Below are 26,600 nucleotides of genomic sequence, written 5' to 3'. Positions count from 1 at the left end.
TTGCACCGCATGGTCTTCAAGGTCCTTCCCAGCCGAGAGCCTGGTACCAAGTAGGCCTAACCATTAAAGCTGCTTCCTGTGGGCGCGGTGCACGGCTTTAACGGTCCCCCTCCCCCGCTCGAGCCCGCGAAACCCTCTTCAACACGCCCCTCGGAGTGACGGCGCTTTCCCAACCGCAGCCCGGACACGGCTCCGCCCCTGCCCAGGGGCGTCCCGTCGTGCCCTGCGCCGGGGCTTCTACAGAGGTGGGGGCGCCTCCCGCCTTTCCGCGGTCCCGACCCCGAACTCCTCTCCCCAGTTTTTTCGGGTGCCCTACCCTATCAACGTCTAGCATCCCAGCCAATCACGCGGGCCCGGAGTCTTACCTTCAGTCCACCCTCCTCCCAGTGCCCAGCCGGCCTGAGCGCAAGGCCTTTACCAGGCCAATCCAATCAGCGGCCGACTTTGGCCGACCTCACCCCAATCTCCCTCCCCTCAGCCAATCCGCGAGCCCCATGCTCCTGCCCGCCCAGCCAACCCTGGGCCTTGAAATCAGCGGGCGAATGGGCGCAGGGCGGCCCTTCAACGCTAACCGCCTGGCCAATTGGGGATTCCGCGTGGCCACAGCGGCAGCCAATCAACATGGAGCGCGGTGCCGCCGCGGAGAGGTCCGGCCCGAATATCCCTCCGCCTTCCTCTCCCCTCCTCTCTCCCTCCCTGCGAGCTGCCGTTCACTCACCGCCTCCCTTCCCTTCTTTCTCCCTCCGCCACCCGAGCACCAGCCGCGCTCTGAGCAGCCCCCGGGGTCCCTCCCCCGCCGTCAGAGGAGCAGCTGCCGCCGCCGCCAGCAGCAAATTAGGAGGGAGGAAGGAGGAAAGGAGGAAGGAAGGGGAGCTGGAGCGACTACCAAGAGGGAGCCGGTGAATGGGCTTGTGGTGACCCCCGCCCCCCACCCCACCCTCCCTTCCCACCCGACCCCCAGCCCCCAGCCCCAGTTACAGCCGCCGCCCGAGAGGCCGGGCCGTCGTCTTGAGACGAGTAGCCGCCACCACCTCCGCCATGGAGCTGATCACCATCCTCGAGAAGACCGTGTCTCCCGGTAGGACGCGGGGGCCGGGGGTCGGGCTGAGGTGATTGGGTGGGGGGAGGGGAAGCCCTGGCCCCTCTGACCCTGTCCCCTTTCCCACTTTCCTTCCCCCCAGATCGGCTGGAACTAGAAGCGGCGCAGAAGTTCCTGGAGCGTGCGGCCGTGGAGAACCTGGTGCGTGCCACACCGCGGTCCCCCATCCCGCCGCCTCCCCATCCCCTGCATGCGGGCCTTCCCGCCCTCCCGGAGGCCCAGGCCTCGGGAACCCACCCCGCCCCATCCCGTCCCCCTCCCCCCCCCCCGGGTCCAACCTAACCCCGCCGTCGGGAAGCCGGTGGGTGTGTCCCGCCCCGGGCCCCGGCAGCTGGCCAATGGCGCGGCGCGCCGGGGTGACTGTCGCCCAATCGGCGCGCGGCCTGAGGGCGGCGGTGCAGCAGGAGGGAGAACGAGGGAGGGAGGGGAAGTTAGGTTGCGCGGCGCTGCGTGTTCAGCAAGGGTGGGGGTGGGGGAGCCGGGCCTAGGGGCCATGTGGAACCTCCGAGCCCCGTCGCCCGCCCTGTTGGGACCCCGGGCGGCTTCTCCTTCCTGCCCTGTGGCCCTTGTGATTCTCCATCCAGAGCCCAGAGCTCTACCGTTTCTAGTCTCCCTTGGTCTGTGCTCATGGCCAGGCCTGAACCCGAAAGCCTCTGGACCCATTCTGGCAATGTTTCTCCCTTTCTTGACTGCTTATTCCTCTCTCGGGTTTTGAGGGTTTTTTTCTTCCCCTCCCGAATCAGTAGAGACTAAATCTGCACCCAGATAACAGGCTAAGGCTCATCCTTGAGATCGGGCTTGTTTCCAGGGGAAACCACAGAGGAAGGTTCCTCGTTTTTCATATTTTCAAATTTAAGGGGTACAGAAGAAATGAATATTCAGTGCACTAGAGACTGGTCCTCTGTATATGGACTTCTGTATAAAATTGCGAGATGGATTGGTTGAAACAGCTTATGTGCTAGCAGTGTTGCTCTTTGGATTTCCTCCTATTGGGGGGATGGGGAGCAGAGAGAAGGGTGAATGATAGTAGACATCTTTTAAAGGTAATGGATCTAAATAACACTGTAACCAGATGTGTTCTTTTTTGTTACCTAGGGAAAATAACGGAAGCAAAAGAAAGTGACAAGGCGTATTTTTATTTTGTGCAAAGCACCTTTGAATGGTTTTGGTTTTTTGTGTGTTTTGTGAGGGGTTTTTTGTTGTTTTTTTATTTTTGGGGGGGGTTGCCTTTCCATGTGCTAGTTTTTACTACTAATCTTTTTATCCTAAACTCTCCATAGAAAAGATTTTTATTCACTAGTATAGACTGATAATATTTTCATTTGGTATAAATTACTCTTCTCTGTTTTTGCTAAATTTGCAAGGAGCCTTTTCTCTTCTTCCTAACATTTTATCTTATTCCCAGCGTTCCTAACATTCTTTGGTGGTACATAATTAATAAGACTTTTAAGAATTATCTTCCACTATGATTGTAGAATTTGTTAGTGATAAACTGATTTTCGTTTTTTTCTGTTAACTTTTCCACTGGCGAGAGCTTTTTGCAGGAAAGAGTAATACTTTTTTAAACCAAAGTAGTTTTTGGGACCTGTGCAGTACAAAAGATTGAGTATACTTTTCTAGCATCTACCATGTTGAAACAACTCAAGACCAAAGTGAATAGGAACTTTTAGTGTGTTAACTGTTGACTATTAAACATAAAGTCATTTTCCTTGACATTTTTACCTTTCGAGTTACCCCTTATTTCTAAATATTTGTTAGCACTTTTTCCTTATAAATCCTTTTTTATTGCTACTGTGTTGTTGAAACACTGAAAACTAAAATAGAGAAGACTGGCCTCCTAAGTCTCTGTTTTAGGTTTGGAAGTACTTCCCTCTCTTATACCTGCTTCCATGAGATCAAAAGCCACCCTGGGTATCATTCTTTTTGGACTAACATTTTTTTAATCTAAATTAAACAATTTTACTTTCTACCCTGTCATAACATATTCATTTAACAAATATAACTTACCAAGTACCAAGTACTGTTCTAAGTATGTAGAAGAATCCTCTACCAGATTGTCAAACTTGCTTTAATTCTGGGGGATCCACTGTGAAGATTTGGGCACTGAGAATGATGCTGATAAGAAAACCTGTCATGTCACTCCTTGTTAAATGCTGAGTCTGCGTGAGAAGGTGGATGACTTCCTTATGTACCAAGTAACACTTTTATAGGAATCTTAAAATAGATATTTTGGCATTTTCTGAGACATAATGATATGTCCAAAAATTTTAGGTTTTCCCCAGTTTTTTGGTGCTCTCCTCAATTGGTGAAATTCCTAAGGTAGTTCCATTCACATCTTCTCTTCAGCCCACTTTCCTTGTGGAACTGTCCAGAGTGCTGGCAAATCCAGGAAACAGTCAGGTTGCCAGAGTTGCAGCTGGTCTACAAATCAAGAACTCTTTGACATCTAAAGATCCAGATATCAAGGCACAGTATCAGCAGAGGTGGCTTGCTATTGATGCTAACGCTCGACGGGAAGTCAAAAATTATGTAAGTAACTTTCATCTCCTTTTGGTCACGCTAGTCTAGGGAATGTCAGTTCTTTTGTCATCTACATGGGAAAGAGCTGACAGTGTAAAGATGACTGGGATCTAAACTTTAACTTGAAGATAAAAATTGTATTTATTTGTCTTCTTCCTCAAACTGCCTCCTTTCAAGGGATTCTTCCTTAGTTAACTAACACTTAGCTCTTGCTGAATTTCTGCTGTAGGTAATTTTCATTGTTTGGTGATTTAGGCATGGCACTGTGTGAAGTCAGGGAGAATTAAATGATCTGGGCCTTTTAAGCACGAAGAGTTTGTGAAATAAATTATGACATTAATCGTGGTTTTATATACTTAAGCAAATTATGAGAAACTTTTAGAAACATCTGGCTTTTTGTCAAGGCATTTAAAGAGTGAGCTGATGGATTTTTTGTTTTTATTTATTTTTTTTTTTTGAGGAAAATTGAATGTTACTCTGCATTATGGAGTTCTTGTGACTTTCTTGTTGAATTAGTAATCCGTAATTCTTGCTGCAGCAAAGGACTCAGAATATATGGACAGTTATGCTTTTAAAAAAAATTTTTTTTTAATTAGGTCCTTTAGTGGCCTGTGTTACATGGATAAGGCACAGAGGGTAGTAAGTCAAGCATCTTGCGCAGTCATCAGTTGATCCTTTGTATTTAAGAGGAAAGCAGCGGGGGGATTCCTGCATGTATACTAGTGCTGGTCATGGTTCTGCACATCAGTTCTGTTTCCTGGTTCTGGGTGTCAGCATTAGGTAAATTAGTACCCTTTACGGCAGTAACTTCTCTTTCTAATAATGTACCTCCTTCCCTCTTCAGTCTTGCATGGAGGAACTCATGACAGAAAACTAGGTTACAAAAGCCAACTTATTTTGAATCTTCTTTGGAATATGTAGAGCTATTTCTATCCACACTGGGTTTGCTTATATAACATTTTAATCCTCTCCTCAGTAATTTAATATAAATGAAGTTTATTCCATTAATCACTGGAAATCTTTTTTTTTTTCCTCCTGGCTGAGCTTTGTGGCATATGCAGAATCTTAGTTCCCCAACCAGGGATCGAACCCATGCCCCTGCAGTGGAAGTGCAGAGTCTTAACCACTGGACTGCCAGAGAAGTCCCATAATCACTGGAAATCTTGATACTTAACTGTACTCATTCAATTTCTCATTTTCCTCAAATTACACAGTAGTAGATGAGAGAAGACACGATTAGAACTATAATTGACTGGGGCGGAGGGGCACATCAATCTTACCGTTTTTTTTTTTTAATTTTGAGTAAGAATTTGTATAGGCATTATTGAGCTTTTGTGCATGAAAAAAATAGCATTTATCTTGGGCTTTTTTCCCTTTCATAGCACATCTAGTAATACTTTCTCATTGCTGATGGTTATTATTATTTTTTTTTAATCTGGGTCTTGGACACAGTTCAGGGCTAATTTCTTATTTCTCTTATTTCTAATAATTGAGTATTATGATTGGGGTCACCCCTAGTTTTAAAAAAATAACTTTAGATTCTCAGGAGTTAAGACATTTGTAGTCTCTAAATCACCTCAGGTAATATTGATTAATGGTCTTCTAGAAGCAATTTAAAGGAGAAAAGATAAAGATGGTATGGGATTCACTATGCGTAAGACATGTACTAGGAAATGGTGCAATATAGTATGCAGGCACCCTGGATTTCTTAGTCAGACTTGGAGTAATACCTTTCAGCCCCTGCCTTTTTGGATAATTCTTCTCATTCCTGCTCCCCGCCCTCTTCCCCAGATGTCTTTGACATACAGTTTTTGTTTAAGTCCAGTCTAGCTTTGGTAGCCCTAGGGAGCAAAACCTTCATTTAGAATCAATCAGAATTGTTGTTGGGTAGAGCTGTTGGGAGTGGGCAGGGGTGATGATACATAGTATAAGGGGGAAGGATGGGGGGGTCCATTATTATATTACCAGCTACACAGCAGGATACTAAGTGACCTGATCCAGTCAGCAGAGCTGGCCTGAATATCTGGCAGCTACTCTTTGTCCTGTGTTCATGCCAGAAACAGTTAACTGTTTGCCTTTTGAGTAGACTGGTGATTCTTAGTGAGTTCGTTGACTGAATTAGCTGATCATGGTAATGAATAACCCTGGGTCAGTTGTGGCTTCATTCTTTATCTGTACCTGTGCCTTTGCTACTTTCTTACCTTGTGTTGAACATTGAGGTAAGGTGTCTGGTTTTGCAGATTCTGTTTGGAAATAAGGGGATGATTGGTTTCGTTTGTAGGCTCTGGGACAGTGTTGATTGTGCTGCTGTTAGTATTGAGGCTGGCTTTCTGACAGTTGGCCTATACTGTATGTGCCTTTTTCTACTTTTCTGTGTTATAGAAAATTCAGAGACTGATGTAAGAGGTGTGCTGGTAGGCAAAAATGCGTTCAAATAGTATGAGAAATTGATATCTTTTGTCTTTTTGTGTGTGTACCCTTGCACAGGTTTTACAGACTTTGGGCACAGAAACTTACCGGCCTAGTTCTGCCTCGCAGTGTGTGGCTGGTATTGCTTGTGCAGAGATCCCAGTCAACCAGTGGCCAGAACTCATTCCTCAGCTGGTAGCCAATGTCACAAACCCCAATAGCACAGAGCACATGAAAGAGTCGACATTGGAAGCTATTGGTTACATTTGCCAAGATATAGTAAGTGCTGTATCTAACTTATATACCTGATTCCCTCTAGTTGTAACATGCATGGTATTAGAATTACTCTTTATCATCATGGAAAAAACCAAGCTTTTGCAGAGTGTTTTGAAAGTAGGACTGCTTTATTTGTTAATTTAGACTTTTATATTTAGATTGTCACTTTATCCTCATATTGGTAAGCATGCCCTAAAGGAAAGAGACTTAAGGGTCACAAACTCAAGATGAAAATCCCTGTTTGGAGGGACATAGATATTCTCTCCTTTTCTTGATCTGATATCTTTCTGAAGATCCTCAACGTCCCAAGGATGCTTTGTTACTTTTCCAGTTACTATTTTACGGAAACAGTTTGCTAGCTTTTGCTGTAGTAGTTTAACTACTGGAGCCCCAACACAGTGTGTTAAATGCTGTCCTCCTAAGACTTGCTGCTGAGATTACCACTCTTGGTGTCTGTTTTGATATACACATTTGACGAAGCAAAGAAGTCCACAGCATTTGACCTGGACTTAGGCTCCATAGATGTGCCCAGTTGTTGATCCTTGGTCCTCAGATGTTCTGAAGCTTTACTTCAGTTGGCGCAGATGGCCTGAAAGAAAATACCAGGCTGCCATTTCCATTTGCACAGAAGAGGGGTTGGGGAGCGGCCAGCATTACTTCATGCCCAGAGTCATCATGCTAAGAAATCAGAGATGAAGTTGATGAGTTTGACTTGTTTTGGTTCAATTTGGGACTAACAGACCCTGGGTTATTTTGTAGGTGGTTTGTCCCTAAATGGAAATGTGTGGGAAAAGATCAGAAAAGTCTCATAATACTCTCTCAAATAGATTTTACAGTTAAAAGGACTGCTGATTAGTCATGAGGTCAGTTATATTCACTGCACTTCTCTGCTGTTTCAGGACCCAGAGCAGCTACAGGATAAATCCAATGAGATTCTGACTGCCATAATCCAGGGGATGAGGAAAGAAGAGCCTAGCAATAATGTGAAGCTAGCAGCTACTAATGCACTCCTGAACTCACTGGAGTTCACCAAAGCAAACTTCGACAAAGAGGTAAGTGTCTTTTGATTAAAAGGTGTAGGTTCAGAGGGTGAGGCTTGAGAGTTAAATGAAAGTTTTGTTTTGAGTTTATGATTTAGAAAGTACCATCTTGTTTTTCTAAACATTTCTAAACATGTTTTCTAAACATTTTCTAAACATCTCTAAGCATTTATTTCCAGTCTAATTAAGATTTGTGTTATGTGCAACATGGCCATGGAGTAGGTGTTTGCCATTTCTCATCAGGCTTTTGGGAATAATGTGAACTAAAATGTTTTTAGGCTTAGTTAGGTTTTCTCTTTTGCAGTCCAAAGTGTGAGTATGCTTTGGGGTTTTTTAAAAAAATTATGGAACTTGGGGTATTTCATAGTTCCTGAGGAAGGTGCTTTTGAAAATTATAAACAGTTTATTTTCCCTGAAAATATTTCCCCCTATTATTTATTTTCAGTTGTGTTAAAATGTGCAGTAAAATAAAGTTTACCATCTTAACTGTTTTTAAGTTAAGTTGTGTTAACACTCAGCAGTGTTAAGTACGTGCACATTGTTTTGCAGCCCGTCTCCAGAACTTTTTCATCTTGCAAAACCGAAACTATATTATTAACTCCCAATTTTACCCTTCCCAGTTCCTGGCAACCACCTTTCCACTTTCTGATTCTATGAGTTTGTTTACTCTAGATATTTTATATTAGTAGAATTGTACAGTATTTGATTTGTCTTTTTGTGACTGGCTTATTTCACTTGGCATAATGTCTTGGGTTCATGCATGTTAAAGCATGTGTCAGCCTTTTTGAGGCTGAGTAATAAATTATATTAGTTTGTTGATGGGCATTTGGTTTGCTTCTTTCCACCTTCTGGCTATTGTTAATAGTGCTGCTATGTGCATGGTGTACAAATATATCTTGGAGAAATTGTTTTCAGTTTTTGGGGATATATACCCAGAAGTGGAACTGCTGGATGATATGGTCTGAAAGCATCTTTGCGTTTGTTTGTTGACACTTTTCTTGACCTTAGAGTGAACAGAGTATGGAGGTCTAAGAAACCAAAGCAAACTACAATTCTAATTGCTTGGACAACAGGGTATTTCCTTTTAGATTTCAGAAGACTTAGGATGGTAGCAAATAAAGTTCGTTAGTCTTCTCCTGTATCTTACCACATTTGATCTGGGTTTGTTTGAGTTCTCTGAAATTTTATTTAAAAAAAATTTTTTTTAAAATGTTCATTTATGTATTTGGCTGCATCGGGTCTTAGTTGCGGTATGTGGGATCTAGTTCCTTGATCAGGGATTGAACCCTGGCCCCCTGCTTTGGGAGTGCAGTCTTAGCCACTGGACCACCAGGGAAGTCTGTCTCTTAAATTTTATTTATTTATTTATTTATTTATTTATTTTAATTCTCTTAAATTTTAAATACAAAGAAAGGGGTTTCCTAGTGTAGGCTTTTTTTGTTTTTTAACCATCTTTATTTAAATCCTGTGACCTACATTTTCCTATCTGTTTCCTTCCTCAAGTCTTGTTCGTGAAGGTCGTTTGGGAGCATTAAAAGCTTAGGGACCTCTTTAGAGGGTAGGTCATATAGTAGACACTGGGGGCAAACTCTGTGACCCATTACTGTGTCAAGGAAAACCTGCTTCATTGGTCCAGGGTTGTGTGGGTCCCTGAGGGAGTGAGAGGTTTTCCTTGAAGGGATAGTCTAGTAATCTTCATGCATATGATTTATACTCTTCTAATTTTCTTTGTTTTTATTCTTCTGCAGTCCGAAAGGCACTTTATTATGCAGGTGGTCTGTGAAGCCACACAGTGTCCAGATACAAGGGTAAGTATGAGGTCATGTGAAAAATTTGTCTGTCTTCTGTCTTTCCTAGGAAATGCTAACTCTAGCATAGTAGTTTGAAATGTTGGAGTCTGGTGACTTCAGAAATAAGATTTAACTAAAACTGTTTTTTTTTGTTTGTTTTTTTATTTTTTATTTTTTATTTTTATTTTTTTTTTTGGCACACGGGCTTAGTTGCTCCGTGGCATGTGGGATCTTCCTGGAGCTGGGATCGAACCCGTGACCTCTGCATTGGCAGGCGGATTCTTAACCACTGCGCCACCTAGGAAGCCCGTTTTGTTTGTTTTTTTAAACTGTTATTAATAAGAATTTTTCTTCACTCTATTGGAGAAAAGGGAAAAATAGTCCTTGGAACGCCAACATGATGGAAGTTGCCACCTCTTAAAAAAGATTTAAGGGAGAAATGGTTTTTGATCAGCCGTGCTATTTAATTGCTATAGGTTGTTCAAGTGATTGTTTTCCGATTGTAGCCGTTGAAACAGCTTTCCTATTGCGGTAACCTAAACCTTGACCCTTGAAGCAGGTGGGGGTAACCTCCAGTCTGAGGGCATTAGTGAGTTTAGTCTTGCCAGGCGTTCCACAAATATCTTTAAAAAAGAAGGGAAGGAAATAACTTCGATTGACCCTATAGATTATTAATCCATTTGAGTGAAGTGGTTACTTATTTAGCTTTGTCAGATTGCATTATTTTTAAATTAAATAGTAAACTATTTAATGTTTGCAAAAGGTACGAGTGGCTGCCTTACAGAATCTGGTGAAGATAATGTCCTTATATTATCAGTACATGGAGACATATATGGGTCCTGCTCTTTTTGCAGTAAGTATTTCTGTTTTATGTAGTTGCACATATAGCTAACTGCCAAAGCCCATTATTTTTAGTTGCTGTTTTGTCAGTTCCATAATTTTTTATTTAATGTTTTGAAATCAAGGAAATTCCTTGAGTCTGTGTATTAGATTTAAGTTAATCAATAATGTATGAAGAAAACTTGTGTTACCTTTGTATATTTTAAAAATCTGTTTCCTCTTCCTACCTTTCATTTCAGACCTAGCTTTCATAAATCTACATGAGAAGCTTGAGTATCTGTGGTTATAGGAGGGGTCGAACTTGAACCAGCACTTATTTGGGGCCTGGGGTGTCATGTTTTCTCTCTTAAGATCACAATTGAAGCAATGAAAAGTGACATTGATGAGGTGGCCCTACAAGGGATAGAATTCTGGTCCAATGTCTGTGATGAGGAAATGGATTTGGCCATTGAAGCTTCAGAGGTGAGCCTGGGAAAGTCCATGTGGTGGGAGAGCTGTTATTCTGACTGAGCTTTGGGACTTACGTCTTTTGTGGATATTATTTTTCTCTCCCAGGAGAGCTTTATTCTGACAGGGCTCAGAGGGTATCTCCATCTGTAGAGATTTGGGGGTTTCTGATAGCCAGAGACACTCATGAGGGAGACAGATCAGTAATGAGGCCAGTCAGGATTTGTTGTAAATATTAGTACTGTGAACACAAGGGGGCAGCAGGAAGTCACATTTTAGGCGAGTGACATCTGATGTTGAATTATTATTTCCTTTTGGAAGTCCTAATGCAAGCATGGGATGTGTAATTGATAGCCTACTAACTCTGGTGAAGGAATTAGATATGGAGAAAGGGGTTAGTTCTGCACTTGGAAATTTGAATTCAAGCTTTGTTTCCAACTTTGATTATCTTTATGTCCTTCAAAAAGCACAGTCTTATTTTTGGCATCCTTATGTAAACTTAGTACATCTCTTCATCCAGAGGTCACTTAGCGAAAAAAGAATGTATTTCTTAAGGTTGCCTTGGTCGTTTAAGATAGATCATATATATGGCTTAAAAGAATCGCATTGAAGTAGCCAAAAAGTGAGCACCTCCAAAGACCATTCACACTGCATGTTACCAAGTGCTCCAGGTATTTCTGTACAGACCTGTGGGCAGCTCTCACTGTATGCCTTTAGTATCATAGCTTGTTTGCTACTGTCCAGAATTTGCTTTATGTTTCTCCTCAGGCAGCAGAACAAGGACGGCCCCCTGAGCACACCAGCAAGTTTTATGCCAAGGGAGCGCTACAGTACCTGGTTCCAATCCTCACACAGACACTAACTAAACAGGTGAGTTACCTTCCAAATCTAGCCAGGTGAACTATGAAGCCTTGTTAACGCTTGGTTTGCTGTGGAACAGTTGCATGACGGAACTCGGGAACTCTTGAAGTAGTTGATGTTCTGTTATAGATGACTCAGGAAGAGCTGAGCTGGATCTGTAAGATCCTCTAGGCTCTGAGTAGTTTGTGACAAAATAAATGTAACAAGACTTCATGAAGGATATGGGTTTAAGAAGTTAATAGAGAAATTATCCTACAAGAAATGTATCTTGGTTGCTATTGTTCCCTTTTGGCTTTATGCATCACAGTTTTTCTTGGTATGGTGTTTGGAAAGATTTTTTTCTATCACCTCATCTTCTCTGATGCATGTGAAATATTACCAAAGAGCTGGCGGCGCTCTGAAGAAACAACGCTGTAACTTTGAGCACTGCAAAATTTCTTCATACACAAGAATGTAATTTGTTTTTAGGGAAGTACATGAGTCTTCTAATATAGCAATCTTGAAAGATAAAAAGAGATGTATTTACTTTGAATGGACTGGGTGTTCCCTTAAATTTTCATCTCATCTTTTAGTTTTAGTATTTTCACTTTTGTATATTTTTGTTGTGCTTTTCTCATTTGGGAACAAATCATTCTTTAGGTATGTAATTTTCTGAAATTACATAAGCAGCGCACCTTAGGTTAACTCTGTGATGTGAATGGCCACAATAAGAAGGATATACCTTGAATTCTAGTTTCAAGGGAGCTCTGGATGGAATCTTTTTTTTGTTTAACTTTTTATTGAAATAATAATTACTAGCACACCAGAAACCACCCCCCACCCCTACCTCACCCCTCAGTGTCTTCTTCCTGGTTGTTAACTCCTCCTTTACCTTTAGCTCCATAGATTTTGACTGATTTTGAACTTTATGTAACTAGAATCATGTAGCATATGTTCTTTTGTGCTGCTTTTTACTTTATGTGTTGGAGATTCATCCTTATTGCATGTAGGTGGGGTTTGTTCATCTCATTGCATAGGAAGATACTAAGAAGTATCTTCCCTCTAGCTGCATCTAGTTTAACAAAGGCTGTGCTGTGATGAATCTTTGTGGAAGAGATAAAGATATGAAGGTTTTATATTTTATTTACTTTCCCAAAGCTTAAGTTGTAATAATATTTGGGAATAGTCAGAGGACCTTTTGAGTCAAAAACTTAACCAGTGCCACATGGTTTCCCAGGATGAAAACGACGATGACGACGACTGGAACCCCTGCAAAGCGGCAGGGGTGTGCCTCATGCTTCTGGCCACTTGCTGTGAAGATGACATTGTCCCACACGTCCTCCCCTTCATCAAAGAACACATCAAGAACCCTGATTGGCGGTACCGGGATGCAGCAGTGATGGCGTTCGGCTGTATCTTGGAAGGACCAGAGCCCAATCAGCTCAAACCACTAGTTATACAGGTGAAGCTGAGGGAGTTTGTGGGTGGAAAGTGGGATATCTGTTGTTTATTTAAACTTTTTGCTTGAAAATTTGCCTTTATTTAAAGAACAGAGCTGTAAATAGTCATCCGCAAGGGTTACTTCTGGATAGCTGTTTGCTGTCAGTGAGGCATAAAATATATTTCTTAACTTTTTTGATTACAAAAATCATATGACCTGAAAACTGCAGAAAAGGCCAAAAAGAAAAAGTTACCTTTAATCCCATTGCCCAAGGATAACATTCTTAATTCTTGGTATGTATCCTTGGAGGATTTTTCTGTGTGCGTGTATGTGCAACAGGATGGAGATCTTACGGTACAAATAGTCTTAAAACTTGTTTTTTCACTAAATGCTGTATCATAAACAACTCTCCATAGTTTCTAATGATGTGATGATTCAGTCCTCAGGACAAAATGACACATAGTGAAAAATCTCATGGAAGTGTTGTATTTATTTTGCTATTATAAGTGGCACAAGAGTGCATTTTAATTGAGTTTAATGTATATAGAACTCAACCTTTCAGGAATAGCTAAATGCCATCACAGCTGCATCCTGGGATCTCTGCCTGAGTAATTCAGTAAAGATTGCTGAAAGTATTTGTGCCAAATTCTTAATAAAACTCTACTGGGATTTGGTGAAGAGAGGAGGACCTTTTCACTTTTCCAGTAACTTTTATTATTATATTGTTGGATATTTGACAAAGCACGTCTTATAAAAATGACAGAACCATCTTGATACTTTGAGCTAAAATCCAAACATCAGTATTTCTTCTGCTGAGGTATCAGTCAGCATGAACTTTAATCTTTGTTTTGCTTTGCCAATAACTGTTGTATTTCCAGGCTATGCCCACCTTAATAGAATTAATGAAAGACCCCAGTGTAGTTGTTCGAGATACAACTGCATGGACTGTGGGCAGAATCTGTGAACTGCTCCCCGAAGCTGCCATCAATGATGTCTACTTGACTCCCCTACTGCAGTGTCTGATTGAGGGCCTCAGTGCTGAACCCAGAGTGGCTTCAAATGTGTGCTGGGTAAGGGATTTTCTTCCTGGTGAGATAAGGAGCTTGGCCAAGCCACTGGCAAGGAAGTAGGAGGTGTGGGAGAGAAATGGGTCTGTCTCACTAGAAGGCTTTTTCTGAATAGCATCTCCTTTCTAATTTCTTCAATTAAAATGTGGGAGAGATGCAAGCTGCATGACCCAGTGGGAGCTGTTGACTCATGGTGACTGGTTCCCGAACCTTTTAGAACAGTCATGCGAACCCAGTGGGAAAACTATCTGGACTTGGTTTTTTTTCTTCAGTTGACTGGGGACAAGAAATTTTGATTAAGGTAGAGGGTTGCTGGCTACGAAAAGTACCATTGCTGAGAAGGGAACATGAGGGAAGGAAGGTAGGTGGCCCAAATGCTGAGTTAGTATAGGCTGAATGTAGTTTGTTAGGGACCTTTGGGGTTTGGGGGAGGAAGTTAAAATAAGGAAAGAGTGGGGCTAACAGGCTTTCTGTGAGTGGAAAGAGAAGAAATGAAGTGGTAGGCATTCAGGGTAGGTGAAAATACTCTGCTGCTTAGAGAGTTGTGAGCAGATTATTAGGCAGGAGAAACAAAATATAAGTAAAATAAACATACTTACATACATTTACTAAATTTCAAGGATAGCTGTAGATGTTAAGTTGTTCCTTGATAGGAAGAATGGGGGATACACTGCCATTGGTTTATTCTTAGATCAGTTGGAAAGGAATACTGCCCAAGGTATCTTAAGGGGAAATGAGGTAATCCTGGAGTGGGATTCTTTTCAAGGACTAATTAACATTTACTCTGTCTGGGTTTAAGGCTTTCTCCAGTCTGGCTGAAGCTGCTTATGAAGCTGCAGATGTAGCTGATGATCAGGAAGAACCAGCTACCTATTGCTTATCTTCTTCTTTTGAACTCATAGTTCAGAAGCTCCTGGAGACCACAGACAGGTAACTGATACTACACAGAAATGAGTGGTATCTTTGCATCCAACTCCTTTTATCCCGAGTGGGGACTGTCTAACCTAATCATAGAAACATTGCAATAGGAGAAGTTAAAAGAATCCTGTTGTAGATTGTTTAAGTAAGAGAAAAGAAATGTAGACTTTTGACTACCTTAGAATTGTACAATTTACAGTTAAATTCAGAAAGTAGTCTCATTTCTCTACATGAGGTCCCTTCATTTTGTAGTGTCTACAATTAACAGAAGTATTTAAGAAGTTACAGTTAACAGAAGTATAAGAGAAATATTAGCTCTCATTATGAATTTAGTTGCCATTATCAGATTACTAACCACCTTTTATGATATTGGGTGAGAAACTTGGCATTAAATACAGTTGTTTTATAAATGAGCTTTGGAAATGTACGTTTAAGGGGTTATAAGTTGGGGGCAACCTTTAATTATTGTGATTTTGTGTGAGCTATACCTAAAGCCATGCTCAAAAGGAGCCATAAGGGCTGGGTATCAATTCTCGCATGCTTAACTGGTTCATTTCTACTTCTCTATTCGAGATTTTATATAAAGGTGTCTCTCGCAGATGAATGAAGAAAATTTATGTAGCTTTTTTTTTTTCTTCCCCCTGGCTGCTCCACGTGGCTTGTGGAATCTTAGTTCCCCGACCAGGGATTGAACCCAGGCCCTCAGCAGTGAGAGAGCGGAGTACTAACCACTGGACTAGCAGGGAATTCCCAAGATATCTTTTTTTTTTTTTTAATAAATTTATTTGTTTTATTGCCTGTGTTTTATTGCTGTGCGCGGGCTTTCTTTTTAGTTGTGGTGAGTGGGGGCCACTCTTCGTTGTGGTGTGTGGGCTCCTCATTGCCGTGGCTTCTCTTGTTGCGGAGCATGGGCTCTAGGCACGTGGGCTTCAGTAGTTGCAGCCCATGGCTCAATAGCTGTGGCTCATGGGCTCTAAAGCGCAGGCTCAATAGTTGTGCCCCATGGGCTTAGTTGCTCCGAGGCATGTGGGATCTTCCTGGAGCAGGGATCGAACCCATGTTTCCTGCATTGGCAGGCGGATTCTCAACCACTGCGCCACCTAGGAAGCCCCCTGAGATATCTTTTTCATAGTTATTCGTGCAGCCTCTTCAGTTGTCCACATGGTCTTCAGCATTTTAAGCTATTTTTGCTGTAATTTTAGCCCATTTCCAAAAGGGCCATTCTAAAGTTTAACCAGGTCTGGAAGCCATGTTGAACATAATCATTGGCTCAGAGATTGAAAATTTGGTTCCAAGCTGTATCATGTTTGCCAAACTCAGGTCAAGTCTGCAGCCATATCGGTTTCTGGGTTATTTTCAGTGAGACAGTGTCTGCACTATAACAACTTCCCTGTCATTTCTCAGTTAAGGCTTTAAGATTCTTGCTATGTGTTCCTTACAGACCTGATGGACACCAGAACAACCTGAGGAGTTCTGCATATGAATCTCTAATGGAAATTGTGAAAAACAGTGCCAAGGATTGTTACCCTGCTGTTCAGAAAACGACTCTGGTCATCATGGAACGACTACAGCAGGTGCTCCAGATGGAGGTGAGACTGAGGGCATTCCTGGTTCCTGGTGGGAAGGGTGTGGTACTTAACACATAGCTCTAGTTTCAAGACTGTCCTCTTATTTTGGTGTTTAAGTATATATGTTCTCAGAAAGTTATAAGGCTTACACAAAAAATGTTGCAACTTAAATTGTATTTAGTTTCCTACATTAGCACCAGTAAAGATTATTTAATGGTCCTGGAAAACCCAGCAAAAATGGAAGCATTGAGAGTTTAGAGCCCTTTTAGAAGGTGTTTATTCAGAACATGATCTTCTTTTTCTTGTAGTCACATATCCAGAGCACATCGGATAGGATCCAGTTCAATGACCTTCAGTCTTTACTCTGCGCAACTCTTCAGGTAAGATAGTGCTTTATCACTTAATAGCTCCAGGGAAGAGAATCATATCTCAGGATGACAAGTTCATGTACACACAGAACGCTGAAGATGATGTTGTAGATGATGGTCAGAAGCTCTTCTCAGAAGGCCTTAGTCTGATTAGTTAGGAGAGTAATTCCCCATTTTCCTTTCATCTGTCCATAAAAATGCAATTTGTCTTTTGCACAGTGTGAGGAAGGAAACTACTCCATTTGTGATGGTCCTCCCAGCTGTGCAGCTATTTTGTATTAGCAACTTTTAGTCTGGTTTTCATTGGGTTGTCCCAAGTGTAGCCCAGTCAGATTTGGTTCCCAGCTGTGGTTCACTTAGCTAAAAATATAGCCTTGTGTTTTTACCATCATCTTTTGAAATGATTGCTGTTGGAAACTTTATTATAATTTATTTATAGTACTTGGTGTTAACAGTGGACTTTTTCTGAGGATAGACTGGGAAAATTAAACTAAAATGTTACTCCTTGCTCATGGCTAAAGTCATGGCGTGGCTGAGTAGCTATTCCCTTTTTTTAACCCAAGAACAGGAAAACCTTGGGACTTGTCTAGTGCTTAGGTAGGTACCAGGTTTTAGCATTGAGTGATGCTAACTAGGTCATCTTAGCTCTGACTCCCTTCTCTTTTTCACTCCAAACTTAATTTTTTAAAACATGACTGTTAAAAGGTCTTTCCTGATCCAGTAACATTAATTGAAAGAAATTAAAAGGTAGAAAGAGAGGTTTGAGGAATATTGAATTGGGAAAAGTCAGATTGGCTTCAGTTTATCAAGACTATTTCTTGACCATCATCATCTGTAAATGAGTTAGGCTATGGAAAGGGTTGCTTTTTTGTTATAGGAGTAAGAACTCTTAATATGACATGTGCTTCTTTAAAGCTGAAATAATTTAACTGCCATTCCACTATGACTAGATTATGGAGGCCGCTGCCAAGGATTTGTCAGACTTAAATGAAACACAGAGGAGATGATTTTCTGCACCATGGGAGATCATCTGTTTGTTCTGAATTGGGAAATAGATGAGATATGTTTTGTTACAGATGATTTGCACCATCAAAACTTCTGAGCATAGAAAGTACCCCCCCCCCCGCCCCCACACAAAAAAAAAATTCTAGGGACTTACAAAATTGGGGGAAAAAAGTTTGGTCTTCTGATCGGAGGGTTTGGAATCAACAGATTCAGAACTCTTGTTCACTTCACAGAATGTTCTCCGGAAAGTACAACATCAAGATGCTTTGCAGATCTCTGATGTGGTCATGGCCTCCCTGTTAAGGATGTTCCAAAGCACAGCTGGCTCTGGGGGAGTGCAAGAGGATGCGCTAATGGCAGTTAGCACACTGGTGGAAGGTCAGTGAGCCAGAATGTCTTTAGAATGCAAGAGTATCAATGGCCATGAAGAATTTTTGACTGCAAAAAAGCATAGTCCCATCTTCTCACTTACTGAGGTATTGAGTCAGTTCAGAGTTGGACCGAACATAAATGTAAATTTGTGTGTAACTGCCTTGCCACTCTCCTTGAAGTGAATGGGGAACCAATTTGCAACTCAGATTGACAGCCCTTTTTGGGGAGTGGAGGGAGCTGTTATCTACCTCATGTTCATCACGTTCCTTTTTCCTTGAAGTCTACTTGCTTTATTGAGGTTTGGCTCCTGTAAAGGATAGAGGAAGCAAAGGTTTCTGTTTTCTTTCCTGGCACTTGGTACCTTCTGGTTTGGGTTGTAATGCTTTGGATTCAGGTAGATGCACTATGGTGCCTGGTATGGAATGGAATGAAACACTGAGTTCTAGGAATTAATTGTTTTTCTGGTTTTTACACATCTAATTATGCAGAATTGCTTTGGGGAAGCCATATCTGATTTAAGACTCCTTGAAAGGCACATTAAAGAGCACTCCAGAAACCTGTAATGCTTCTTTAGTGGTGGTCTATAAGGTGTAGTATTAAGGCAGACTCATCTTTAGCATAAGGAGCTTATGTCCAACTGGTCTTGCAACATGTGATCACCCTGGCAGGGCACAGAAGTTGATTTTGGTTCCTGGAGTGGCTGATTTGGATATGAAGCCCAGACAGCTTTTCTTGACTGGCTTATTAAGTAAGTCCTTGATGGAATTGCCTAGAGACCATGTTTTATAAAACTGACTTCTAGGAGTTCCCTGGTGGTCCAGTGGTTAGTATTTGGAGCTTTCACTGCTGTGGCCCAGGTTCAGTCCCTGATTGGGGAACTGAGATCCCATGAGCCGCCTGATGAAGCAAAAAAAAAAAAAAAAAGGTGCTGACTTCCAAAGAGGACGTGTTATAATCAGATGAAGAGGTGGACAAGAGGCAGTCTCAGTAGCTCAGCCAATTCATAATTAACCTTGACATTCCTTGAGGACCGTACCACTTGGTAGTTTCAGCCAGGGTGAAATCCCACTCTGGAGATTTGACATTATCTCCAGGATGTAAGAGTTAGGCGCTTCCAGCACTTAAGAATTTGGCTTGTCCAAGGCAGCCCTAATGTTTTTGTTTTGTTTTTTATAAGTTTATTCATTTATTTATTTATTTATTTTATTGGCTGTGTTGAGTCTTCGTTGCTGCACACGGGCTTTCTCTAGTTGCGGCGAGCAAGGGCTACTCTTTGTTGTGGTGCACGAGCTCTTCATTGTGGTGGCCTCTCGTTGTGGAGCACAGGCTCTAGGAGCGTTGGCCTCAGTAGTTGTGACATGAGGGCTCAATAGTTGTGGCGCGTGGGCTTACTTGCTCTGCAGCACGTCATATCTGCCTGGGGCAGGGATCAAATGCGTGTCCCCTGCACTGGCAGGCGGAAGTCCCAGCCCTAATGTTTTTGTGACAGAATCGGTAATTAACCCACCTTTTGGTTGGAGTGCATATGTTTTGAGAGAGCTAGGATGGTTATTTTTGTTCATTTCTGTAATGTCCCATGGTGCTAATAGTTTGTTTCTTTACAGTATTGGGTGGTGAATTCTTAAAGTACATGGAGGCCTTTAAACCCTTCCTGGGCATTGGACTGAAAAATTATGCTGAGTACCAGGTAAACTATGCTTTTCACAATAATACATTTATATTCTCATTTATACCTGGTAGTCATTGTAGTACAAAAAGTCTGGATCAGTAGCCCAGGTAGTGTTTCCCTGCGTATCACCCCAAGGGTTGAGCTACTTTGTTGCCCTGAGTATCTGAACTAGAAGTAGTCAGTGAAAAACAGGATATTAGATACACCAGAGTAGCACCCTAAGAAGGGTTTTTTTTTGTTTGTTTTCAATAAACCACCCGCTCTGCCACCCCAGTCCCTGGTGAATATTCTCTTTTCTGTCCTTTCTTAATGATAGTTTAGATGGTCCTAGTTCCCTTCCTGCCGTATTGGTTGTTAAAATGAACTAATCTCAGAGAGGAAAGTCTTTTCTTTGACTCTAGGTTCAAGCAACAAAGGACCAGTCGCTAGGTAAAAAATCAGCCTTCCCCCTGCAGACAGCCTTTGCTGTTCCAGAGATCATTTTCTTGATTCTGCAGGTTTGTTTGGCAGCTGTGGGCTTAGTGGGAGACTTATGCCGTGCCCTGCAATCTAACATCTTACCTTTCTGTGATGAAGTGATGCAGCTCTTACTGGAGAACTTGGGGGTGAGCATCTGTATACACAACCTAATTTACCATTCATTGGAACGATGGTTAAACATCAAGATCAATGACAGGGAATTTGTATGTTCCAGAATGTTGGCTGTGGGCTTGTGAAGGGAATTGTTCATTTGCACAAGATGATTCTAACCTAAGGATGTAAAGTTAATTAAAAGAATGCACGCTTAATGCATGGAACTCGAGAGGGGCAGGTGGGGACTAGTAAAGTGCATAGGAAAAGTAAATATATAATCTCTCTATCTAGAGATAACCACAGCTAATTTTTGTGTATGTCCCTTAAAGTCTCTACCCAACATACTAGTAGTTGCTTATTATTAAAAAAGCTTTTTGAATCTTTGGACTTTTTTTTTTTTTTCTCCTTGTCAGAATGAAAATGTCCACAGATCTGTGAAGCCACAGATTCTGTCAGTGTTTGGTGATATTGCCCTTGCTATTGGTGGAGAGTTTAAAAAATATCTAGAGGTTGTATTGAATACTCTTCAGCAGGCCTCCCAAGCCCAGGTGGACAAGGTAAGCTTAAAGCTGTCTTTAAGTCCAGCCCTGACTGAAGGAGCAGGACTTTTGACAAATAAACAACTACAGGCCATCAGTGTGATGGAGATTCTGTTCTTTTTCTCTTACAGTCAGACTACGACATGGTGGATTATCTGAATGAGCTAAGAGAAGGCTGCTTGGAAGCCTATACTGGAATTGTCCAGGGATTGAAGGGAGACCAGGAGAACGTACACCGTTGAGTATACAGCCCAGTTGACTTAGTCCAGTGTACACTTAGCCAAAGAGGCTGTGTGTTCATTGTGTAGCTTACTTGTAACTAGCACCTATTGCTTAAAAGAAGGGGAGGAGGAACAGTGTTCTAATGAAGGGAATAGCTTTGGGGGAGGGTATAGACTTTATAATTTCTGATCCCCACTTCCTCAGCTACCTTGTTTCACATTTCTTGAGCATCACAAGAGATGGGATCCAACAGGGCTGTTGGTTCTGGTTGCATCTGTACCAACCCTGAGTGGGAGCTCCTGAGGTGTTGCGCTTCCCAACCCCCACCCCCACCCCCCGACCCCGTGCATCTGAATTGAAGGATTAGGGGATTAGATTTCCTCCGTCGCTTCATGTTTTTGTTATTGATTAGGGAAATATTTGTACTTCACTCCTTTGATATCATGGGCTTAGAGGAAAGATTCCATTTGTCCTTCTACACATATATATCTGCTTGTTAGAGAAAGAGTATCTGCCTCTTCTGTTGACTTAAAGAATGATATCTTAATCTGAGGAAGAATCATTTGGTATAACTGTATGCAACTAGTTCTCCAGCCTGAAACCTGCCTGATGGAGGTAGAGTATTTGGGAATTTTGAAATAGGGTGTAGTCCTGCCAAATGTGGGACAACCTCATCAGACCTTCTCTTTCTTTTATAGCGGATGTGATGCTGGTACAACCCAGAGTAGAATTTATCCTGTCTTTCATTGACCACATTGCTGGAGATGAGGATCATACAGATGGAGTAGTAGCTTGTGCTGCTGGACTGATAGGGTAGGTTGTACCCTTGCTTCTGATAGCTAAGTAGAACGTGTCACAGAAAACGAGAAGACGTAGTAAAGAATATTGAGAGTAGCCTGGATGGCAGTTCTGCACCTTTTTGGCACAGAGGGGATTTCTTTCTTTAATAGAACCCATCATATCCTGTTTTGAGTTCTCAAATGATAATTCATTCCAGACTTTAGCTCTAGTCTCATTCAAGACCCTCCAGATTTCTAGTTTCTCCCCACCAAACTCTATGAAGTGAGCTCTCAGAGGTATAGGAGCAGCATCAGATCTGTGTCCATCCCATATTCTGATGCTGGTCAACAAATTGCCTGTTTAGCCTCCTCTACCGAGGGTTTCTGAGGCATATTAGAAGAAAGAATATTGGTTTTGAGGAGCTCAAAGACCTGGAGTCTAGTTCTGATTTTACCATGAATTAGCTGTGGAACCTTGGGTAAGTTATTGTACTTTTTTAGACCTCATTTTTTTTAATCTGTTGAGGGTAGGTGTTAGAGTTACTTATCTTCAAAATTTCTTTCAGCTTTAAAAAGTTGGTAAATACCAAGAAACCTATAGCTAGCTTAGCACTGGTTTGGAAGGTTCTAAACATGATCTTGGTGTAGGGCCAGGAGCCCATTTTCAGGTGTGTTTATTTCATACAGGGACTTGTGTACAGCATTTGGGAAGGATGTACTGAAATTAGTAGAAGCTAGGCCAATGATCCATGAACTGTTAACTGAAGGACGGAGATCGAAGACTAACAAAGCAAAAACCCTTGCTACATGGGCAACAAAAGAACTGAGGAAACTGAAGAACCAAGCTTGGTAAGAACTTGTTTCCACTGCCCCTATTCTGCTTTCTTGGGGAGGAGGTACATTTTCTTTAGACGGTTCTGACAAGGGCTTTCTTTTGGTGTTCTGTTTTGTACTCTTTCCTGTGTAAGTGCTTCTGAGCCAGGCCTTTGTTCCTCAGCCTTGTACTAGTGGAAGGGTCAGGCAGCCAATCTTTCCTTGAGCCAAATATTTGGTTACTTGTGGTGATAAAGAACAGAACTTACATAACTAGAAATCCCTGAAATCCCCAAATCAGTTTGGGACCTTAATAAAGTCATGGATAGAGGCATTTTCCTGTAATTCTCTTTCTACTCTGTTTCTTTCCTCATATTCTTTTCTTTCTTTACTGCAGTGCTTTTAGACATTGCTTTCTTCTACAGGAGATATCCAAAGTCGGAATTGTCTGACCTCTGCTTTAAAATGTAGTTTTAATTTACTTTCTCTCATGTACTCAGTTATCTTATGCCACAGATCTCAGTAAAATTGGCTGTTTTGAGTTTTATCTTTTTAGTTTCCCACCCCTCTTAAGTGCTAATGAGAGCAGGTAGCTGGCACGTAGGAAAGTAAGAAAAATAATCAGTCCTTGAAAAGTTGACAAATTCCATTCAGGTCTATGAGCACTTAATTGTAGGAATCAGAGAAGTGTTTGGCTCTACTGGCTATATGGGATCTCAAAAACTGACCTTTTTTCCATCTGTTTTTAGATCTGTTACCATTGGGATGATAACCTGAGACCCCCACTGGAAATCTCCAATCTTTTGAAAAACCCGGAAGTGAGGAGTGTGCACGGATGCTGAATGTTTGGGAATGAGAGGATGAGTGAGTGAGGCTTGAAAACACACCACATTGAAAATCCTGCCACAGCAGCAGCTGCAGCCGCCAACAGCAGCGCTGTTAGTGAGCTAAGTGAGCACTGACTTCGTAAAAACCATAATGTCAGCCATCTTGGAAAAGAGAAAAACAGTGGATTTACTTGCTTTAAAAAAAAAAAAAGAAAAGAAAGCTCTCTCTTCCCAGGAGAGGCTAGAACTAGCTTTTCTGTCTTTTGGCCGGTGCCGAGTGGAATGACTAGTTTGGGGGAGAGGAGGAGGGACTGGGTTCAGCTGTGGTGCTTTGTTGTAAAAGGCAGCCTGGCCTTTGCTACTGATGAGAAAGATGGAGCCTGGGTCTCAAGCCCACCTTTAGTGTACCTTTGCCACATGGTACTGGTACTGTATGTGTGCCGGCTAAAAGGAGGGTGAGGGATTCCTTACAGTCTGAGAATGAGTGTGTGTGAGTGAGGCGGTATCCACATTCTCAACTTCAAGTCATTGCAGTTTCTTTTACCCAGAAAAAAAGGGGTTAGACGTTGCATTTCATAAAACTAACTGAAGTTCTGTCTACTGATGCAGCACAAGAGATGTAAGAGGAAAAAAAGGAAAGACGCTCTTTAGGTTTTGTTTTTTGGGTTTGTTTTTTTTTTCTTTTTTTTTTTTTAATTCTAGGGAAAACACTGACGAATGGTCAGAGCTCCCTTCCTGATCTTTTCATCAAGGCGCCTTTCCTAATAATATGGTTCAACTGTGAATGTAGAAGGGGGGGGTGGGGGGGAGAAAAAAAACTCTGGAGTTAGAGGATATAGAAAAAATAAAAATACAATTGTTACAAATAAAGAATGCAGACTTCGAAAACAAAAGAAAGCCACAACCCAAACAAACCAAAATTTTAATGCTCAGAATTGGCAGCACAAAAGAAAAGTTCTTTCCTGACATGTATCGTGGCAGTCTGAACGCCCCCAGAAAATTGTGCCAAAGAGTTTAGGAAACAAACATACAATAAAAGTAAACACACACAAACAGCAAACTTCAGGTAACTATTTTGGATTGCAAACAAGGATAAATTTAATGTTTAAACAATCTGATAAAATAACCATTTGGAAACTGCTTGGCCTTCTGTTCTCTTTTATTTGATTGATTATAATGCGGTATTGGTCTCTTGCTGCACTTCAAAACCAAGTAATCAAAACAAAAAAATATATATGTGCGTATATATACATACATACACAGATAATATATATACACACACATATATATGTTAAAACTCTTGTGATGAAAATGGCACTTGAAAAAGGTTATATTTTTCCACTGAAGTTGAAGATTAATAAAATGGTGTCAAAACATTCCCCTGGTCACACGCTTTAATATTTTTTTAAAGTGTGATGTGCTGTGATAATGATAAATCAGACAATTATTTTCCCTTTTACAAGGGAACAGGGCACCCTGAATTTTGGTTTTAGACTCTTTCAGCAATAAGGAGGGATGTTGATGAGCTTTGATCCCCTTTTGGTTTTGCAGTTATTAGGAGTTTTTGCTGGCATTTTGAATATGCTGCTTTCAGAAGCACCAAGGAAGATTTTTTAGTTGCTTCCTGGTATTTGGAGGATTAAAAAACAAGACCTTAACTTCCCACTTCCATTTCCATTCTAGCAAAAAATATGGGCTTAAATTTTTCTCTTTGCCAACTCCCTGTTGAAGCCTTCCATTCATAAGTGGGATTGGCTCTGTTTTGCCCATCCATACGGCAGCATCTCTAATAGCTCTTGTACAGGGTATCAGATATTGTGCCTTTTGGTGCCAGGTTCAAAGTCAAGTGCCGATCTATGAACCAGTGTACAAAAAAAAACCCAGGTGTTTGAAGGAAAGACGCTCCATTGTGAATAAAGAGCTCGCACCAGCTCCTAAGCCCTAGGAAGAGACCTGGCCCTCTAATGCCTTGTTTAAATATAGTTGTTCCCCGAGGGAAAGGATAATACACTAACCATTCCTGATAAGGGTTGGTCAGGGCTTAGGGAGGGGGCAGGAATATTGGGGAGAAAAAAATCTGATCATTCCTCAGTGCTACCCATTTCTGTCCTGTGTGGGCTGCTTAGCTAGACAGCAGGAGAATAAAGTACACCGAGAACCATAATGAAAACAAAACCTTCCGTGTGTTTTGTCATGTTTTGTTCCAGGGAAGCAGTTGACAAGTGCTGTTATTAATGCTTTCTCCCAGATCCATTCAGTGATGGAGAGGAGGAAACTGGGCTGGTTGGATTGTGGTCTTGGTGCCTCACAGTTACTCTGCACTGGTTATGCATTTATTATCCTCTTTTCTAGTTACCTTTGGCTAGTGGGTCTTCCCACTGGGTATTTGTCCTTAATTGTACCACCTAAGGCAACTGGATGCAAAATGCATTCTGTCCACTCACTGTCTGGGCCTTCCCCACTCTAGTCTTCTTGGCACATTCCTTCACGAATGTAGTTACCGTCTGGTAAGATGTCAGTGCAAATGTGAAAAAAATAGGCATCAGACTAGGCTTCGGTCTGCCACAAGTGGCAGCTGCCTACATCAATTACAATTACATTTATTAATTTTGCTTTTCATTTTCCCAGTTCCTCTCAGCTCCCCTCTGTTGAAATGTTGAGATTTTGGCTGTCAGTGGCAACTGCAACATTGCCTTATGGACTTGTGGAGGAGGGGAATTGCTCAGTGTAGTGTTTTCATTTACAGAACCAAGTAATCTAGTCACTCATATATAAGAAGTGTGTTAGTCCAACCTTAAGAAAAATCCAAACTCTATCAGCTTTTGATAGCATCTTGGATTTTGAAACAACTTCAATCTGTAATTGGCATTCAGAATGCCCTTGGCATGCCAGTCTGTGATGGCAGTAAAGACCTGTTAAAACACTTGAGCCCAGCTTTATTAACCAAAACTGATACCACCACCTTTATCTTCTAAATAAAGTCCGCTTTATTTTTATTTTCAACATTTTGCCGCTTCATTTTTGGTTCCAGATGGTGTCATCTCCTTGGAGGTGAAATGAGTTGTTTGAAAGAAGCTGGTGTGTGTGGTGATAGATGTGTGAGTTGGGGAGAGGAAGGACACATCTGTCTTAAAAACAAACTTTACGTAGTACAATGGGAAGTGAATGAAAAGTAATT

The 26,600-nt window shown here is 41.6% G+C and overlaps 2 protein-coding genes across 2 annotated transcripts; both read left to right on the top strand.

Annotated features, from left to right (window-relative positions):
- Positions 1-9: 9 nt before the first annotated feature.
- LOC130839571 (proline-rich protein 36-like) lies at positions 10-903 on the top strand. Its single transcript, XM_057713816.1, has 2 exons — positions 10-50; positions 180-903. The coding sequence occupies exons 1-2, from the start codon at positions 10-12 to the stop codon at positions 901-903; spliced, it is 765 nt and encodes a 254-aa protein (XP_057569799.1).
- Positions 695-24,562, top strand: KPNB1 (karyopherin subunit beta 1). Its single transcript, XM_057714926.1, has 22 exons — positions 695-1,078; positions 1,182-1,240; positions 3,446-3,628; positions 6,107-6,307; positions 7,204-7,356; positions 9,093-9,152; positions 9,898-9,987; positions 10,326-10,436; positions 11,190-11,291; positions 12,499-12,723; positions 13,581-13,772; positions 14,569-14,699; positions 16,129-16,276; positions 16,564-16,635; positions 17,862-18,006; positions 19,605-19,687; positions 20,167-20,274; positions 20,656-20,799; positions 20,913-21,018; positions 21,702-21,816; positions 22,470-22,631; positions 23,345-24,562. Coding segments are annotated over exons 1-22 (2,631 nt in total). The 5' UTR covers positions 695-1,038; the 3' UTR covers positions 23,346-24,562.
- Positions 24,563-26,600: the final 2,038 nt, after the last annotated feature.

This window comes from Hippopotamus amphibius, chromosome 17 (assembly GCF_030028045.1).
Source record: "Hippopotamus amphibius kiboko isolate mHipAmp2 chromosome 17, mHipAmp2.hap2, whole genome shotgun sequence".
Lineage (NCBI taxonomy): Eukaryota > Metazoa > Chordata > Mammalia > Artiodactyla > Hippopotamidae > Hippopotamus > Hippopotamus amphibius.
The sequence above is the reverse complement of the archived record's forward strand: the minus strand, read 5'-3'. Positions and strand labels throughout refer to the sequence as shown.

What these genes read in the sequence shown, in the direction of transcription:
- LOC130839571 (XM_057713816.1), top strand. Translation starts at nt 10, where the DNA reads ATGGTCTTCAAGGTCCTTCCCAGCCGAGAGCCTGGTACCAA. An exon ending in AGCCGAGAGCCTGGTACCAA is followed by an intron (nt 51 to 179) that starts GTAGGCCTAACC and finishes TCCCAACCGCAG; the next exon opens with CCCGGACACGGCTCCGCCCC.
- KPNB1 (XM_057714926.1), top strand. Translation starts at nt 1,039, where the DNA reads ATGGAGCTGATCACCATCCTCGAGAAGACCGTGTCTCCCG. An exon ending in TGGCTTCAAATGTGTGCTGG is followed by an intron (nt 13,773 to 14,568) that starts GTAAGGGATTTT and finishes TCTGGGTTTAAG; the next exon opens with GCTTTCTCCAGTCTGGCTGA. An exon ending in AGTTAGCACACTGGTGGAAG is followed by an intron (nt 18,007 to 19,604) that starts GTCAGTGAGCCA and finishes GTTTCTTTACAG; the next exon opens with TATTGGGTGGTGAATTCTTA.